Genomic DNA, 20266 nt, shown 5'->3' with positions numbered 1-20266 from the left:
ACTTGACTCGTCTCCAGTCCTTGAACGGCCATAGTGTTTTATCTTCGTCTAATTCCAGGTTGTGCACTGTCTATTGGGAACAGGAATTGTGTGTACTCTCCCTGGTATAGTCCCAAACGACACAGTAAGAGCTAGAGGGATTGTTGCAGAACAGAAATACTATCAGCACCAGCTACCAAATCCAGGCCTACCACACGGAGACCAGGATCTGGTAAGATGCTGTACGGTGGTGGGAAATTAAGTTCCCAGGAACATAAGAGGGAGAAAAAAACTAGTATTCTGTTCACATTAACAAATAGGAGAGAGAGTATGGGGCGCCGTTTGTAAAATGTTGCACGTTCGAAAATTCTGCTCAGTTTTGCTACATTTAGCATTTTCATATGGAACAAAAAGCACGACAATATTCGAATGTCACTTTTTTCAAGCATTTAGAGAGAAATTCATGTAAATTCATGCGATAACTTTTCCAAGGATATTTTTTGGCAGTAACACAAAGTTGTTAAATAATATAAATATTTCATCTAAATGTTAATGTTAAATGTTAAATGTTAAATGTAAATGTTAAATGTAAATGTTAAATGTAAATGTAAATGTTAAACATAAACGTAAATGTTCGATGTTATATATAAATGTTAAATATAAGTGTTAAATGTAAATGTTAAATGTAAATACAAATATCAAATGCTAAATGTAAATGTTAAATGTAAATGTAAATGTAAATGTTAAATGTAAATGTAAATGTTCAGTCTACATGTCAGACTTGACGACAGAACATTAGAATATTTACGGTAATTCATAGCTTTCAGTAACACTACCAGGGATACCTTGCGGGCAAAATGTGTCGACCAACAGTGGACATCGTCGAGCAGTGCAACCTACTCAATTACGATCGCCATCAAACACAGATCATACCACAATAGCCAGACAGAGATATCTAGAAAAAAATTACATTTTGGGAACCTGTGATCCCTTTACTGCACCCGCTGATATTTGTATTTCTGTAACGTCGTAGAAGTCCCTGCCTGAGCTCCAGTTTGGAGATATTTACATATATGTAATAGAAAATCCGTCCCCCTACACACCTCAAAAACTGAAAGCCTACCAAAAGCACAGATAGTAATTTAATTTTCAGAAGGGGATGGGTTAATAACGATGTTGTCTCATGCTGTTAGCTAGCAACCTTTAGCCTACCCAACACTGTTCTTTATCATTTTACACAATTTCCTGGTTAACACAAGTACAACCACCTGGTCTGGCGAATGGCAACTGAAATTATCTTCCCAAGTATTTTCTACTGGCATTGTAGTATTACCAGTTGGATGACAAAATACAGTAGCCTAGCCTAGTTGCTTAGGTACTTGTCGCAATCTCAGAGCAGAAACCGGGTAATCCAATTTTAATCGTGTTGATGCTTTGTTTCTTGACTTTATTTCTTGATCTATTCCCGTTTTAGGTAGTTATTCTGATGAATGAGGCGACCAAAACAGGGTTAATGCTTTTATTGCAAGCTCCAAAAAGAAGGCTAGTTTACTGCCCGCCTGAGAAAAGTTGACCCAGAAGACGTCTACAATCAGCTGGAAACAGCCGGGCTTGTCTCCTCGCCGAGCCAACCGAGCAACAACTGTCTGGCATTTTACTACCTATGTCAGACAATTTTAAAGCGGATATATTAAATAATCTTGAATGAAAGATGGTCAGTTCCAGTATAAATTCCAGTGGTAGACAGCTGTGGAGTGTGTTTTCTTGCCCGCAAGCTGGTAATTCTGACGTGACGTGAAAACTATGAAAGCCAATTACCGTAAATATTGTAAGGTTCAGTCTTCAAATCTGACATGTAGACTGAACATTTAACATTTACATTTAACATTTACATTTTGTGAGAAGGTGAATTCTCCCCCTCCTCACCGTGGCAAAAAAAAACATGGTGCCCTAAGACTTTTGGACTCCACCCCATAATGGTTGGGGCTGGGCTCACCTGATGCCAATGTGGGAGTTAATTAAGCCAACGTGGCTGTGCCCTATTTAAGAGGTGCCTCATTTGCAAGAGGGAGGCAGGCTGAGAGACACACAACAGAGAGGCAGCGGAGAGGAATGATGAGAGGTAGTAGGGTAAAACACTTCCCTGTTTTTAGAAGGTGTATGTGTTTTCTGTCTAGATGTGTGGACAGCGTTGGCCCTGTTTTATGCCTGTTCCTTTGTGCTTGTTCTGTGTGCCTTGTTTCTGTGCCTTGTCTGTGTGCCTTGTGATGTGTTAAGTTCATGTGTTTATTTTGGTGGCTAGCTATGTACTTAGCTTCGGACTTAGTGCCTGGGCCTAGTTTGGGGGCCTGGCTTGGGCCTTGAGCAGGTGCCGGTACTTGGGCCTAATCGGCCAAGCAGGTGCCCAGGGTGCCACGCACTTAAGTTCCGGGCGGTACGGCCTGAATGGTTTTGTTTGTTTATTTTGAGGGCACTGTTGGGGTTAGTCCCCGTGTAAATAAATATATATATATTTTTATATGAAAACCATCATCTCCTGCCCTGTTCTTCCGCACCGCACCACCCAGTCCAGTTGCCACATCCCCAAACAACGTGGGGTGACCGTCCGGTCCTTCACATTTGGTGGCAGCGGTGGGATGTGACGCTGACCGAGACACTGGAGGTGAAGGGGAGCAGAAGACCAGCACCGGCAGGAGATGGCCTACCTGGGGCCAGCCAGGAACAGCGCCGGAGGAGGATCCACCCCGCAGCGGCGCAGAGCAGTTGGGCCGGCTTGTCCCGCCACTGGGTGGCGAGACTCCAGAAGGGGAGGGAAATGTGAGAAGGTGAATTCTCCCCCTCCTCACCGTGGCAAAAAAAAACATGGTGCCCTAAGACTTTTGGACTCCACCCCATAATGGTTGGGGCTGGGCTCACCTGATGCCAATGTGGGAGTTAATTAAGCCAACGTGGCTGTGCCCTATTTAAGAGGTGCCTCATTTGCAAGAGGGAGGCAGGCTGAGAGACACACAACAGAGAGGCAGCGGAGAGGAATGATGAGAGGTAGTAGGGTAAAACACTTCCCTGTTTTTAGAAGGTGTATGTGTTTTCTGTCTAGATGTGTGGACAGCGTTGGCCCTGTTTTATGCCTGTTCCTTTGTGCTTGTTCTGTGTGCCTTGTTTCTGTGCCTTGTCTGTGTGCCTTGTGATGTGTTAAGTTCATGTGTTTAATTTGGTGGCTAGCTATGTACTTAGCTTCGGACTTAGTGCCTGGGCCTAGTTTGGGGGCCTGGCTTGGGCCTTGAGCAGGTGCCGGTACTTGGGCCTAATCGGCCAAGCAGGTGCCCAGGGTGCCACGCACTTAAGTTCCGGGCGGTACGGCCTGAATGGTTTTGTTTGTTTATTTTGAGGGCACTGTTGGGGTTAGTCCCCGTGTAAATAAATATATATATATTTTTATATGAAAACCATCATCTCCTGCCCTGTTCTTCCGCACCGCACCACCCAGTCCAGTTGCCACATCCCCAAACAACGTGGGGTGACCGTCCGGTCCTTCACACATTTACATTTAACATTTACATTTAACATTTAGCATTTACATTTAACATTTACATTTAACATTTATATATAACATTGAACATTTACGTTTATATTTAACATTTACATTTACATTTAACATTTACATTTATATTTAACATTTACATTTAGATGAAACATTTATATTATTCAACAACTTTGTGTTACTGCCAAAAAATATCCTTGGAAAAGTTATCGCATGAATTTACATGAATTTCTCTCTAAATGCTTGAAAAAGTGACATTCGAATATTGTCGTGCTTTTTGTTCCATATGAAAATGCTAAATGTAGCAAAACTGAGCAGGATTTTCGAACGTGCAACATTTTACAAACGGCGCCCCATAAGAGAGAAGAGGGCAACTGACTCATAGTGGAGCGTCTCGGTGGCATTTTTCCAGTTGACGAGCTCCAGCCTGTGGGAATCCAACCCCCGCACACAAGGACCCTGGCCCTTATCGTCCTGCTTGTTTATGTAGGTCCGCAGCCGAACAGCCACACGCACCCGGTTCGACCCGGCAGCGGGTTCACCCGCCCTAACACGCTGGGCCATTTCTGGCATTTCCAGACAGAGAATAATTATCATTTTCGACGACAAAACAGCTAGTTTATTGTAACCTTAGCATTTACGTTAACTATCTATCATAATGTTCCGCTCACAAAAAATACCATCTAACACAATCTGGCTAACACGATAACAAAGCTGCCGTTGACGCGTCAATAAACCCGCTAGCCAACACTTAAGCAAGGTAACCTAAACTAATTTGTGAACTAAAATGCTAGCTAAAGTTATTCACATTCGCTTAATATGCAAAACTGTTAAGGTAAGCTTCTATACAATTACATCCATGAAAACTCTCTAGACATACCAACCTCTAAAGTCAGCTAACTTGTTAAGCAAATGTGAATCATTTAATTTAAATATGCCTATTGGCCTTCTTGTGCACGCTGGCGCATTTAACAGCGCTTGTTTGTGTGAGCGAGCATTTATCTGTTGATGCCCGAGTTTAATAAAGCCAGGCTATTAGGCCCGATCCATGCTCTAGTGTCAAACATACAGCGTTGGGCCTTGATTTGGCAAAAAACACGAACTTACTGTTCAAGTTGTGAAACGAAGTCGTTTAAGGAATATCAAGGATAGTGTTTCTCCTTTAAATTCCAAGACCTAAACGATGAAACAACAAGTTAGCAGGCTCCAATCATCGTAATGAGGTAAAGCATTGAAGAAAAGGCTTCTGCCTCCCCTTACCTGTTCTAAAATCAGCGCAAAACACGGCCTGTTGGGGCTAATTATTGCTTAAATGCTGCCGCGTACCTGACGTACCACCAATCAGCGTTCACTTCAAAATTTGACACGTGACTTTATATTCACGTCGCGGCCATATTGGTTGAGTAAACCCGACCGGAAGTCATTCTTTACGATACGAAGAGTAATGATGGACAGAGAATGGACCACAAATGTTCTGCCCTTGCCCCCTATAACCGCAGCATTAATAGATTATTTTTTTGCAGCTCACCGTCAGCATCATGTTTATTTACTTGGCTATTATGAAATGCACCAAACATACCATGGAATGTGTGTGCCAGAAAGCTCAACGTGAGCAACCTTTGAACAGCCTCTGAACGTGAGGAACTCTTTTGCCTTAAAGTAACTGTATTTAGCAATTGTACTTTAGGGTAAGGGTAAGGATTAGCAATCTAACCTTAAAAAAAAAAACATTTAAAAAAAATTTGGGGCGCTGCAATGACGTTTAATATGGAGAATGGCCTCTGTGCTATTGTCATACCAGGGTCCGTAGGCATATTAGCCTACTGTGTTATGTAAGTTTGCCTTAAGACGCCAGGTTACTACTGTCTGCCAAACTAGTAAGTAGTTTATTTGCCGTCTTGTGTTGCACTTGCTTGATGTTTGACTGTATTGGGAAAGTCGTTGACTCACTAGTTTGTCATAGTGTCAAAGTAAGCACATTTGCCTTTAGGCTAACTGCTTTTTCTTGAGTAGTTAGGGTTCATAGGGTGGACTAGAGTCATGGCTATGTTAAACGCACACAGCTTTTTAGAGAACCCATTCTGACATTTAATTTTCAGCTACAACAAAGTAATATGCTTGCCTGTCAGTACACCAGTTATTAGGATTTAGTGCAGGAATTGAAGGGACCGACATTTGATAATTAGTTTAATAATATTCCATAGGCAATAATTCAATATATCTGACCTACTGGTCATTTTAGTGTTATTATTCTAAGTTTCTCATGTGTATTCTGTTCCCGGCCTACATGAGGTGTGGAAAAAGCCGTCACAGCTTCTCCCCCCCCTGACTAGAGACAGATACTAATTAGCATTTAGGTATCCACCCATCCCTTGCTTTCCCAGAGTTTAAAAGACTGTGATTTTCAAGAGACAGGCAGTGAAGGAGATTTAGGTGAACACGCTCAGTGAAATCTAGTTCTCTGTTCCTCCTCTGGTGCGCACCATTGAAAGAATAAAACCTGGACTTGGTTTTTCATCACAATCTGACTGAGTCTCCGATACATTTGGGATATAGAAATAATTCCTTTCAATTGGAGGTCCACCACCGAGATATTAATTCTTGGAATTTTGCTGAGATTTCAGTTCTGCTGTAAAGATCCCCTGTACCCCGGTTGACACAACGCTTTGGTAAGTAAACTTACCTAATCTTGGGAAATATAGGAAGTAGAGTCCTGTGTAATAACAGAAATCTTATTTTATTTTACTTTCATTTTTATTGTGATTGTCTTAGAAGTTGACACACACTGTGATTGTCTTAGAAGTTGGTATTGGTCCGAGGCAGTCTGAGCTGTGCTTGTGACATACTCTACATTGTTTTACTTACCGCTCAGATAGATTTCCCAAGAGGATAAAAATGTTGTGATCATAAACGGGTGATTGGAAAGGGATCTACAGCATTTTAATATTTGAATTTAGAAATTGTTCTAAGTTAATTTGTAAATTGTTTTACATTAGATTGTGCAGATTCAGTCTTTTTGAGATGGAAAACAAAGATTCAAGACGTATGGTCCCTTTGAGTGTTCAGATTGCAATGGCCAGTGTGGGAAATGATATAAAACATGAGAAAGTTAAAATTGAGATGATAAAAGATGGTTTTCAGCTAATTTGGGGAGTCAGGAAAGCCAGTGAATGGGTTTTAGACATTAAGTCTGAAAAGAAATAACGGCGATATTCGCGCTATCTCATGAGCAGATGGACACAGCGTTCACAGGGTTTCTTGGTGGAATCAGATGGCCAGCCAGCAGCCCTTCCTAGACTGCGTGAAAATATGAAACAGAATGCTAACAAACTTCAGGAAATTGTTAAAAGTTTACTGGGAAAAATCCTACCTACTGATGTAAAAAATCCTAGAGGTAAAGCAGATTATGCCAAGCTAAAAACTGAACTAATGGTCAGTGTGGGTAAAGCCATTTCACAGGTTGAGGAAATATCTCTCCAAATTGTTGCTGTAATGAATATTGATGTACCTACAGTCGTTCCCTCACCATTTGTCGCTCCTGTCCATATCTATACAGACAGTCATTACACATACCATTCAACTCACACCTCAGGTCCTGTATGGAACAGCCCCCACTTCACCACGGCGGCTGAAGCCCCAATGGCCCATCAGGCAGAGATTATCACACTCTCTGACACACTGCCACAATTAACACTTTGTAAGGGCTCTGTCCGTAAAGATACAGGACAGAGTGAACAAACTAAAGAATCACTGACTAAACGTAAAGAACAAACACAACACATAGCTGCAGTACAGGACGTACCCTCTCACAATAGTTATCAGCAAAGAAGACAGGATGCACCCACACATTCAAATTGTCACAGATGTGGGAAATCAGGCCATTGGTCTAGACATTGTAGAAATAGACAGAGAAACACAGAGAAACCTGTGTCCTCTCAGCAGCGGGGCATGGACTCTGACACAACCTCTGAGATTTTAAATCTTCTCAGAAGTTTGGCTAAAATCTAACATCACTGATCAGTAAGACCAGTTTGACTCATTGGATGCATCATATTCAGACATTCTTCCCCAATAACTGCATTCTCTGACAAAGTTAATCAGGTGCAAGATTACAAAAGGCTTATCCTACTACTAAATACATATCCTAAATAAAATGATAACTGCAGAATGTTCTTTCTCAAACAGGGATTAGCCTGGATGAATGTCTGACTTCATCAAATGATCCAGGAACGCTGAATTAATTATGAAGAACAAAAATCAAGGGCCACTGGAATCTGGATACAAAAAGGGGCTTTATGACATAATTCTGTAACTTAAACAGCTTGTTTCCTTTTCTCTAGGCATGAACATCTGTCACCGGAGCAAGCAAATGAATGTGTGTGTGTGTGTCTGTGTGCCGGCCGGCTGTATGAATGATTCTACATGACTTTTCACTGACTTGTTTTCAGGGTAAACTGTTAATTACTTTCCATTTATTTCACAGGATGTTATGTGTTGATTATGCAAACAGAAACATTTGGCTCCCTGTCCTTAGGGAATGGACGACACCGGATGACTCCGTTGGGCTCATCTATCGCAGATTAAACCTTTTGCATAAGATTCATTATTTTGTTAAGATCTCTTTCAGAAGCGAATCAGCTGACGGTCACCTGGACCCTACCACCGTCCCTCACAGTTGGACCGATAGAGCTCGCCACGGAATCAAAAGGGGGTGGAGCGGCCATTGGAAACCCAGACAGCGCTAATTCAATCAACATCAACTCCATCAACACCTTTCAACTCATAGGAAGCAGCATCTCGCCAAGGTGTCGAAAGGGGGACAAAGGAGGGAACAGCAGGACCTTTTGAACAAACATCGCGAACAGCCAACAACTTCAACCTTCACATCTGAAAGGAACGGCAACCTCCTGATATGCAAAGAGACGCATAGGCTAAATTACCCCATATGGAGCAAAGACCACAGGAGGGAAACGACGGACAATTCAAGCGTCACAGACACACACACACTAACACACACACACGGATACTTGCTCACAGACACACACTTAACTGTATCAACCGTCAACCCACATTTCAATAAAGTAATGACATGCCATGTACACCTCAGTAACCAGAAAGGAAATGCTTTAAGATGTTGTAACACTGTAATGTATCTCCCATAATCCGATATCTTCTGTACAATTGTGTAATCTGAGCAATTAAATTTAGTTTGAGTTCATCTTCATGTATAGCTAATTTTGTTCTGTGTTTCCACTGTTTGTAACTTCATGTTTCCGAATGGGTACCCTGTACTGTACATGTAATTGTTTCTCTGCTTACATTTGTCGGCTCTCGCGGCTGGAGAGGGCGGTCATTTTGAAATGACGTCGGTAAGGAATTTCCCCTTAAAAAAACATCAGGGGGGCCCACCAAAAATTGGCAAACAGGTGTGAGGCACCCTGATGAGAAAAGGTTTCGCCTTACCTCGCGAGAGAATGCGCACCTTTGGGAGAAAGAGAGAGAGAGGAAAAACTGACTGTGTTCACCCAAAACTTAAGCAAGCGTTTACTCTGATCTTACAAACAAAGATTTATGTTCAAGACCTTAAGTCTTGAAAAGGGGGAATGAAGGGACCGACATTTGATGATTAGTTTAATAGATATATTCCATAGGCAATAATTCAATATATCTGACCTACTGGTCATTTTAGTGTTATTATTCTAAGTTTCTCATGTGTATTCTGTTCCCGGCCTACATGAGGTGTGAGAAAGCCTTCACAGCTTCTCCCCCCCCTGACTAGAGACAGATACTAATTAGCATTTAGGTATCCACCCATCCCTTGCTTTCCCAGAGTTTAAAAGACTGTGATTTTCAAGAGACAGGCAGTGAAGGAGATTTAGGTGAACACGCTCAGTGAAATCTAGTTCTCTGTTCCTCCTCTGGTGCGCACCATTGAAAGAATAAAACCTGGACTTGGTTTTTCATCACAATCTGACTGAGTCTCAACTTGAACAACGAGTGACAGAGTACGAGCAGAGGCTAGGGGCTGCAGAAGATAAGACACAAAGACATGAAAGAGCCCTTCCCTATCTGCTACAACGAGATGCCAGCCTAACGGCAAAATGTGTGGATCTAGAGTCCAGAGCTAGACGCAACAATCTCTGTGTATACGGAGTAACAGAAGATAACAAAAACAATGATATGCTGAGCTACATAAGCAATCTCATCCGAACATCACTGACATTACCAGAAGACCTGAATTTAAATATAGTGAGAGCACACCGATCTCTGACCATGAAACCGACAGACCCAGGGAGCCCTCCGAGGTCGATCATCGTCAGATTCCTCGACTTTAGAACTAAGGAATTGGTAATTCAAGAAGCATGGTGATGGAGATAATTACCAAACACTGTTAATTATTTCAGAATATATGAATCAAGTGCTTGTATTAATAATTACCTTTTATGCTTTTCATAACAGTGACATGGCTTTTCTGTGTTTCTGTGTATATGTGTAACTTTGATTAACTGGCGCCACTTATTGTTTTCTCGACCCTGAGAAGATACTAGAAGCTCAGTCGAGAACTAGATGATTAAACATTTATCGCGTCAGCATTAGATAAATCTTAAGTATATAACCCTTGTGGTTTGTGAGTATCAGGGCTTCACTTTTCATCCTTGTGTTGTGAGTGAGCCCAATTGCAATTGTTATTGAATAAATATACTGATCTACAACTTCAGAGTCCAGAAATAACTTAAGGGTGAATTTTCACCTAACACATGGAAACACCGAGGAGTAATATATAAAGGGCAGAAGATCTTCTTTGACCAAGACTACACGTCTGACATCCAGAAGAAACGCAAGCAAGTTAGGGAGGTGATAAAGCAGCTTAAAGAAAAGAACATAAAAGCTCAATCGCCGTTCCCTGCCAAGCTGAAAATTCACCTGAAGACGGGAGCTAAGACCTTCATGACACTGTCGGATGCGGCACCAACACTTCATGCGATCGGTATCCATGTGCACCTTGAAGAATGTGAGACGCTCAGGGCGGAACTTTTACGGAATAGCTGGACTGAGACTTCAACATCAAATAGAGCGAACGTGATGTCCAATGCAGATCTGAAAAGCTTCCTTCACAGCGATAAGGAAGGAACAAGTAAAAACACTGGGCTGTGAGTAGACTTTGAGGGAAATGAGGATTCAGTTTATTGGTAAGATTAATATTTTCTGGCTAGTTTTATCATAGAAAGTTTATTAATATTATGTAAAAAAAAACAGGTTCTCCTCAACCAAGGAGCTTTTCTTTTTTGTTTCTTTACGCTCCACTTCGACGAGCACCACAGGCTATAGCAAAGACATCGGACTTGCGTGTAGCCTAGACGCACTGAGTGCACACCCCCGGAGAGACCTGTCACAACTCTCCGTCCTTGTTGAGAGTGATTTTATGTTGGTTAGATCAGTCGGGTTTTTGGAAGTCTGCTTCTTCCTTGTTCTGATTGTGTGTTCTTGTTTTCCACAATGGTGGATATTACATGTGTATTTTATAACTATGCAGTCACATAAGATTTTTTTTGAATACGGGTATATCTCTGGAAAATATATGTTAACTTTTTAAAGACAGAATGAAGGGGTACTGTTATCCACATGGATAAACTGACCATAGTGAGTTACAATGTCCATGGACTAAACCATCCTATAAAAAAAAAAAAAAAAATATTCTATCAGTTAAAGAAAATGCAATGTTCAATTGCATTGCTACAAGAAACTCACTTATCTGAGAAAGAACACATAAAATTAAAGAGGGAATGGGTAAATTTAGTGTATAGTGCCTCAAATGGGAAAAAAAGAGGAGGGGCGATTTTAGATATGTCAAGGTCGTTGGAAGTGTTGGAGGAACTGAGATTTCCATTTTGAATGTATATGCTCCAAACGAATACGATCCAGGTTTTTTCAAAGAAATTGCGAACATCATTGCAGAAAATTCTAAAGGTATGCTAGTAATTGGAGGGGACTTCAATGCAGTTCAAGATGGGAAAAAAGACAGGAACCCAATAGAAAAAGGACCCCAAAGTCCAAAAACACATACACTGAATAATTTCATCTCTGAACTGGGACTTGTAGACCCATGGAGAACTAAAAACCCTAAAGGGAAAGATTTCAGTTTTTTCTCTAATGTACACAACAGTTATTCAAGGATTGATTTCTTCTGCCTTCCTCAACAATACATGTACAAAGTAATAGAATGTCAGATTGAACCTATAACTCTGAGTGATCATGCCCCAATCATACTGAAAATAGACCTGGGCAGGTACTCTTTTTTCAGATATTGGAGGTTGAATGTATCTCTACTGAACAATACAGAAACAGTAGAGGATTTGAGACAACAATTAAAAGAACACTTTGAGACAAATGATAATGGAGAAGTTAACCCGTCAATTTTATGGGAGGGAGCAAGAGCAGTTATAAGAGGGAAAATCATACAGATATCATCACAACTGAAGAGAAGGAGACTGGAGGAACAGTTGAGCCTAGAAAACAAGATAAAGCTCCTAGAAAATACAACACAAAAATAATAGATCATCTAATACTGCCACTGAACTTAAGGAGGCCAGAAAATCTTTGGATAAGCTTTTATCATATAAAGCAGAGGGAGCTCTACAATTCTCCAGACAGAGATACTATGAGATGGGCAACAGAGCCAGCCACCTCCTAGCTTTCCAACTTCGCAAGGCTCAGGCCAACCGAACTGTCTCTAAGGTTGTTCATCCAACAGTGGCAAGAACAGTATCTCATCCCAAGGAGGTGGCAGATGCATTTGCATCATTTTACCAAAATCTGTACAAAGAACCCAAATTACAAACAACAACAGACAATACTAACACCTTCCTAGCTAATTTAAACCTCCCTGAATTGTCAGAAGAAGTATCACTAAGCATGGTAACACCAATTTCAGAAATAGAAATAAGAGATGCAATAAAAAGATTGAAAAATAATAGTTCGCCAGGGGTGGATGGTTTTTCTGGAGAATTATATAAATGCTTTATAAATGATTTGGTGCCGATCCTAACCAGTGTGTTTAGATACGCTCTCTCCAAGAATGACCCCCCTGAGACATGGTCACGGGCCATTATATCTGTGATTCCTAAAGAAGGAAAGGACCCAACACTCTGCGAAGGATATAGACCCATTAGCCTGATATGCAATGACCAGAAATTATTGACAAGTATTTTAGCACGAAGAATCCAAAAACATATTACAACGCTGATTAACCCGGATCAAACAGGATTCATTCCCAGCAGACAGGGTGCTAATAATATAAGAAGAACCCTAAACATTATTACCTGTTCTAAGAAAAATAAGCAGACATCAATGCTCATAAGTTTTGACGCACAGAAAGCATTCGATACGGTGAACTGGGACTTCTTGTACAAAACACTATCGGCAAGGGGATTTCACCCAGAGTTCGTAACTTGGGTCAGAGCCATATACAAAAACCCAAAGTCGCGTGTCAGAGTTAATGGATGCTGTTCTGAGTTCTTCGAATTGCAGAGGGGGGTGAGACAGGGAGACTGCCTCAGTCCCTTGCTCTTTGCTATAAATATTGAACCCTTGGCAGCAGCTATAAGACAGAATAAGGAAATAAAAGGTATAAAAGACATGGGAAATAGAGAACATAAGATATCTCTCTATGCAGATGATATCCTGACTTACATAAGTGATCCAGTCATATCTGTTCCTGCGTTGATGGACACTTTAAAATAATATGGAGAACTCTCTGGCTATCAGATCAACCAATCAAAATCAGAGGCAATGATGTTAGTTGGACAATGGCCTATACAACTAACAGGAAGGCTTAATGTTCACTGGTCACAGGGATTTAGATACCTGGGAATTATAATTACAACAGATTTATCAAAAAATATCAACTATGGAAAATTGATGGGCCACATAAAAGCAGACCTCACAAGATGGGAAATCCTGCCACTCTCATTGATAGGGAGAATAGAAACGATAAGAATGAACGTCCTGCCAAGATTGCTCTTTCTTTTTCAATCACTACCTATATATGTTCCTGCGGCCACTTTTACTGCACTGAACAAATGGTTATCCAAATTTATATGGCAAAGCAAACCTCCCAGACTTAAACTTAGAAGACTACTATGCCCAAAAGACAACAGAGGCTTGAACTTGCCAGACCTGAAAAAATATTACTGGGCAGCCCAATCTTGGGTATCCCAAGAAACAGACACTATATGGGTGGGAATGGAGCAAATTGAATGCCCAGATACACCACTGGACTCATTCCCATTCCTGAATTTGGACCACTGTGGGAAGAAGAAGATTACCAACATATGGGTTAAAAATACTCAGTTGTAAAAATGTAAAAATATGGTCAGTTGTGAGGAAAAAATTAAAACTCCCCAGGAATGGGAAACGCTCTGCTCACCACCATCCAAAATAGAACAGTTCTTCATATCGACAATTGAAGGAACAGTGAAAGCAAGGTTCATATCACATCTATACAGGATATTGCAGGAAGAACTAAAGGAGAATAATTTGGATATTAAAGAAAAATGGGAACTAGAGATGAACATAATAATCTCTGATGAACAATGGGAAAACTCATGTGAACAGGGACACAGAGTAACCAGTAGTCCTAACTGGAGGGAATTTGGATGGAAGATGAGATACTTCAGAACTCCACTTATAACATCTAAATGGAGCAATACCTCAGCACAATGTTGGAGGGGTTGTGGCAAGGTGGGAGACCACACACATATATTTTGGGACTGTCCAAAGTTATCAGAATACTGGAAGAAAATACAAAGGGAAATAAAAACATGTTTATTTATTGACATACCGTTAGAACCATCACACTTCATTTTAGGGATATTGCCTGATAACCTTGAAGAAAATAGCCAAACAAAACTTCTGAGAGCCCTTCTTCTAATAGCAAATAAGGTAATAACATCTTCCTGGCTGAAGCCACAGCCCCCCACAATAACCCAATGGAGGGATAGAATCCAATATATGTACAGGATGGAACACTTGACTGCACTGTTACAACTTAAAACAGAGGCATTCATAAACAACTCGTCTCCCATTGCTATACACTTCCATTTGATATGATAAGTAGAATATACATACTGATATATATTTCTTTTGTCTTTCTTTTTCCATTTAAGCAGTGGACTTTTGCAGGCCTTTCTCTTTCAGAATACTTTCTTAATGTAATGTCATGTGTGATGTATTGTGTTTGTGGACAATGTTAATGTGTAACTCAATCCTGATAAGCCTTGATCCTGATGGTTTGGGCCCAAGACATCCATGGACTGTTAACCCCACTAGCCTAAGACTTGTACCCGTAGCACTTAATTTCATGTAATGATGTGATGTACTGTATGACTACATTTGATAAAAGGAAATAAAAAGAAGTTAAAAAAAATAAATAACTGCATAATAAAAATAAATAAATATAGCTATGGTAGTACATTTTTGTGATGACTGTGGCATGTGCTTTATGTGAGGTTGGAAATGATACTAATCCCCAGAAATGAATTTGAATGAATCAATTTGAAAGGAGCAAATGCTTGAAGTTTCATTTGTGCTTTCTGAAAGGTTACACAGCCATCTTAACATTCATCCCCCCCCTGCAGGTCCCTGACTCCCACTGAGTTTGACTTTGATGAGGAGCTGACCCCCAAGAACACCTTCATCAACCGTCGCCGGACCCCAGGTGTGGCCCTAAACCCATGCAGGATATTTAGACAGGCGCATCTGAAGACAGCTATGATTACAACGTTCCTCCTCATGATTGTCTTTCTCCAGGGTCCATGGCGTGGTCCAGTGTTCGTCGCGAGGCTCGGATGGATAAGGTCCTCTCTGACATCAAACGCCACCGCAAGATTGACGAGCAGCTCCTCAGGAGTGGACGCGACCTCTTCAAGAGTGACAAGTCGCGCTCAGCTCCCGCCCCCAAGGACCCCCTGTCGCCCAACAGCCAACGGCAGCGGGAGCGGGACAAAGACCCCAGCACAGTCTTCAGCCCCAGGCAGAGGAGATACTGGCCATGCCCCACACTGTGCCTCACTCTGGGGGGCAGGTCTGGGCCAGGTCTAGGGCAGATTAGCCCACTGCTAGCGCCTGTGTGTATGCACAACAAGGAACTGTACAGGGGACGCCATGGACTTGCCAAATCTGACTTTTATATAATGGCATTAATGATTCAGCGATTGATGCTGGATTTTATAATAAGTTGATATGTTTGTCAGCGTGTGTGAGCGTCCATTTTCTATGACTGTAATAAATGTTGTGTTTTTTTTCCCAGATGGCTGAATGTTGTTTCTAATGTGTAGAGAGGCAAAATGAGGTTATGTCTGGATACTGACTCACTCAGTCAAACTGATTAGTCTGATGCTTTTCCTGCCATAGTAACATTAGTGGCATAATTGAGCTATTTCAGATTTAATGAACTGTTTTATTGTGGTCATTTTATTTACGCAACGAGTTGTCATTTAATTCATACTAATTCTCCTCTGGAAAGGCCTAATGTCTTATAGAGCAGTAGGTGCCACTTAAAAATGTATTAGTCTTCATAGAGGACAGAGGTGATCCTTTATTGCTGAAGAATGCTTATGAAGAATACAAGACCATAATCATGGCAAAATTCAACACCACCACCGCTGTGAGAGCAAGGTGTGTTGGGATGTTTATAGGGTGATATCTATGTATGAATAACCGACGGCAAGTGTCAGCTAGTACAGAGGTTTCCTCTACCGGTTTGAATCTGCATGGTTGCTAGTTCAAATCCCCTCACCTCCTTCCTCAATGTAGTTTTACATTTCCTTGGAAGTCGCTTTGAATAAAAGCGTCTGTTAAATGACTAAATGTATTAATAACAAATGCAATAAATTGAAGCAGTGAAAATAAATTGTCTGTATTTCTCTCTCTTCTTATCATGAGTCCACCGTAATCATTTTTGACAATAATGATATGCTATGGTGTACTAATAACACTCATATAATTATGAGTGCTTTGTTCTCCGCATCACCGACACTACAAAAATGTACCACTCGCAAAAAAGCGCAAGACAGTCAATGTGGTGTTTGCAATAAATGACTCGAGAAGGTCTTGTAAATTAATGATTCCTTGTCGGCTGAATCGGTAGCGCTCATACAAGAATAATGGATCTTGGCGATCGCAAAGAACTCTCTCCCTCCGCTAATCTAACTCTAATATCAGTCCTTGGTCAATGGGATCCCTCCTTTTTCCGGGGGTGTGGCAAGCTTATCCAGCTACACTTAAGTTAGCCTGCCCTGGAGCAGGTTAGTGCTAATCGATATGTAACTATGGTGATTTATCAAAAGTTGCTTCCACGAACCAAAAAGAGGGGCGTTTTTTATCTTAGCCTGAAAATTAGCTCGCTAAACCGTTTAGCGAGCTACGATGAATACCCCCCAGGCGTGGGATATGAGTATATTTTGCTTCATGTTTGAATAACATCAAAGCTGTCATATATAGTTAAACTGAAGGGTAACATTTTGTCTTTTCTAACAAATGTGTGTACATATGCACATTCAAAATCACAAATGAACAAACAAATAATCATAACTCATTGAATACATAACAAGGCTATGAGGAGAGGAGTATACAGTATGTGTGTGAGATGGTAATTTCTGTATAGTTATACCTGCACCAATGAGAATCTGAATAGGCCAATGCCGTCTGCAATAGTATCTCCATTCAGGATAACTGTCAACAACAAGCATGTTACAAAGACAGGACGGGAAACGTTTTTAGATTTTTTTTTTCCTCAAAATTACACTTGCTATTCTCAACGACCAATGAGAATCGGAGAAGGGTAGAACTGCTGAGGATTGTGGGTAAACAAAACAAACTGAAGAATTAAAACCTAGAGAATTGATCCCTTTCTGTTGAAGGCGACTGACTCCAGCCAAGAGCCACAACCATGGCTGTGTCGACCACTGACTGTGGGGCTACAACAGTGGCGGTGGAAGGTAGTCCAACTATTCGGTAGTTTGAACAACCTGACAGATGTAGCTACACAAGTTCCAACTGGTAAAAGAATGGGAAACTCAACTATAAGCAAAACCTATTCAACACAAATAAATAAAATGAATAACGAAATATAAGATGCCTAAAACATTATCACATAAATTTGCCATGAATACTAAAATGAACAATGTGGAAATAACTAAAAACGTACCATATTATACAGCTGCTATGTACATCAGTCACATCTCTTTTTGCGTCCTGAACTGAGACGATAACCACTGGATGGGTGAAGTAGAAAGTCTAAAATGGGTTCAAGGCTAAGGGCGGCGCAATAACGCCATCCACAAGGATATCCCCCTCTAGCCTCCATTAATGAGTTCAAATGACTGGAACTATCATTTATGTAGGAGACTGAAATACTTGCCTAGCTTTTGTAACTTTTTTTGTTTTGTTTCCGGCTGCATTTTACTAAGTTGAACAGGCCATCTAGAAACAATGCACTAGCATATACAAAATAATACATTCCTAAATCCTGAGCTTCCTACAGGATTTCTTTACATTGGATGGACACTGTTTATTGTTACTCCCCATCCCCCCCCCCCCCCCTTGCTGTTTTTGCTGTGGTCTCTTCACCATGCAGTCTGACACACACCCATGGAATGTGCCGGTGACACAGACCACGGCATGGCAGACCCACAGCAGAGCACCCACACCCTTTTACTAAAATTGAGAGTAAATAAATCTCTAAAAAGATGGAAAATCCTACTCACTGACATTTTCATGTAGAGAGGTCATATATCAATCAGATTTGTTAGGGACGTGAAGTGACGAAGTAAACTAACCTCGGCAGTGTGATGTTCACCACACATTATTGGCAAACAACAGTTGCTTCAATTAAGTTCATTTAATGAAGAACCCATTTTCTTTATTCCTGATTAACCCATCTCAGTTGGTCTAAACCCAGTGAGCTAAATAACTTAGGTAATATCAGACTACACCAACAACTAGTAAGAACTCATCAAATCTTGCTAGCTTGTGAATTTATGTCACACAAAAAACACGCCTTATAATTTTGCTTCACCTCAGTCAAATGCAGTTTTTATGAATAACAGTTATTTCTTACAGTTAGAAATATTTTACAAATAATTTTTGGGTATTTCTAGAGGTATTTACAGAAGGGTTTCTGAACTTCTGGAATTCTCCATATCTATCTCAAAAACAACATGATGTATACAAATAATTCCAAGATAAGACTGTAGACCTAACATCCAACCACCAATACAGACCAAAACATTGATGCTAGCTCCACATCAAAAGTGCGCAGTGGGAGAAATATGTTTTTCTAAAGGTTCAAATCCATCCAATATGGACATGTCATGTTCCTGCTGAGCTCCGCTCCGGCCACGCCCCCTTCAGCACTCATGCCCCACTCAGACGTGTGTGTTGCAATGCGTTGATCCAACGGAAGAGGGAGGAGGAGTCAGGCGAACAGGGTTGTGTTGATAACGGAGACGTTAACCAATCAACAAACAAACCAATCACGCCACTAGCAAGCTGTTTACCTTGTGAGTAGTAGCATGCTAACATTAGATAGGTGGCTCAGACACCTCGCAAATCCTATCAGACATATGTTTCAGTTACAATAACATTTTTACATTGTACAGTGTGTATTTCTCGGTAACTTAAAAAATTCAAAGCAAAAAAAAGTCAAACAAAACAACTTTTAGGTACAAATACGACCATCGACGGAGTTTGGTCCGCCATCTTTTTTGAGCTTCGCGCTCTTTAGACGTGAGCATAAACGCGATCTGATTGGCTAGCACCTGTGTTGTCAGTTATGCATGTAAGGCAATTTGATTGGCTGTCGCATGCGTTGCCTCTCGAAAAATGTTTAACTCTTGCCACAAGCAACCTATGAAACGCAACGCAACGGAACCTAACGGAGCCCAACGGAGCCACAATTCAGTTTCGCAAAGGATGACGTCACGTCAACCTTGATGGATCAACGCATTCCAATGCAAACGTGTGAGTGGGCTGTCACTCACTCATACTCCCAGCTGCATGTCATCAGTCTCATTCACCGTCCCAGCTGCACTGCATTCACATCTCCCAAAACACACAATCACACACACCTGATTCTCTCCCTATATATACCCTTCACTCCCCTCACTCTGTGTCTGGTCTCGTCGCTACATGGACGATATTACCGTCCGAGACGACCAGTTCCGCAACCGTGTATTCCACTCCTTGGATTTCCTTGGCACTGGCTTCCATCCCAGCAAGCTCCCTGTTCACTGGCTTCCAACCCAGCAAGCTCTCTTTTGTTCATTAGTTCGTGTCCCTAGTTATAGTCTCGGTGTCAGTTTAGTGTCTGTTAGGTTATTAGTTTCTCCCGGTTTGTGTTCAGCTTTGCTCGTCACCCACTTTTTGTCTGTTCTGGCGTTAGACTCCGTTATACTGTTTACATACTGTTTACTCTTAGTTAGTTGTAGTTTCTAGTTTTCGTGTTCTCCTGTGTGTTGTGTGGTTCCAGAGTGTGACTCTGTGTAGTTTAGTTCTGTCTTCCCTATTCCTGTCTTTAGGTTAGTCTAGTCTCCTTCTGTGTGTTTTCCCATTTGTCTGTTAGTCCGCCCTGTATTGTGTCCATTCCCCTGTTCCCTGGCTGTTCCATCAATAAACCCTGTTTCCCTGTAATCCTCCCGTCTGAGCCGTACGTTCAGGCCGCCACTGAGTGGTTTCATTGTCGTACCT

At 41.2% G+C, this 20266-nt stretch overlaps 1 protein-coding gene across 1 annotated transcript; it reads left to right on the top strand.

Annotated features, from left to right (window-relative positions):
* The first annotated feature begins 5807 nt into the window (after nucleotides 1-5807).
* Nucleotides 5808-20055, top strand: LOC116222506 (PAXIP1-associated glutamate-rich protein 1-like). The gene is made up of 4 exons (XM_031576902.1): nucleotides 5808-5812; nucleotides 15157-15236; nucleotides 15329-15602; nucleotides 20049-20055. Exons 1-4 carry the CDS (start codon nucleotides 5808-5810, stop codon nucleotides 20053-20055), a joined length of 366 nt encoding a protein of 121 aa, XP_031432762.1.
* The last annotated feature ends 211 nt before the right edge of the window (nucleotides 20056-20266 follow it).

This window comes from Clupea harengus, chromosome 11, assembly GCF_900700415.2.
Source record: "Clupea harengus chromosome 11, Ch_v2.0.2, whole genome shotgun sequence".
NCBI lineage: Eukaryota > Metazoa > Chordata > Actinopteri > Clupeiformes > Clupeidae > Clupea > Clupea harengus.
The sequence above is the reverse complement of the archived record's forward strand: the minus strand, read 5'-3'. Positions and strand labels throughout refer to the sequence as shown.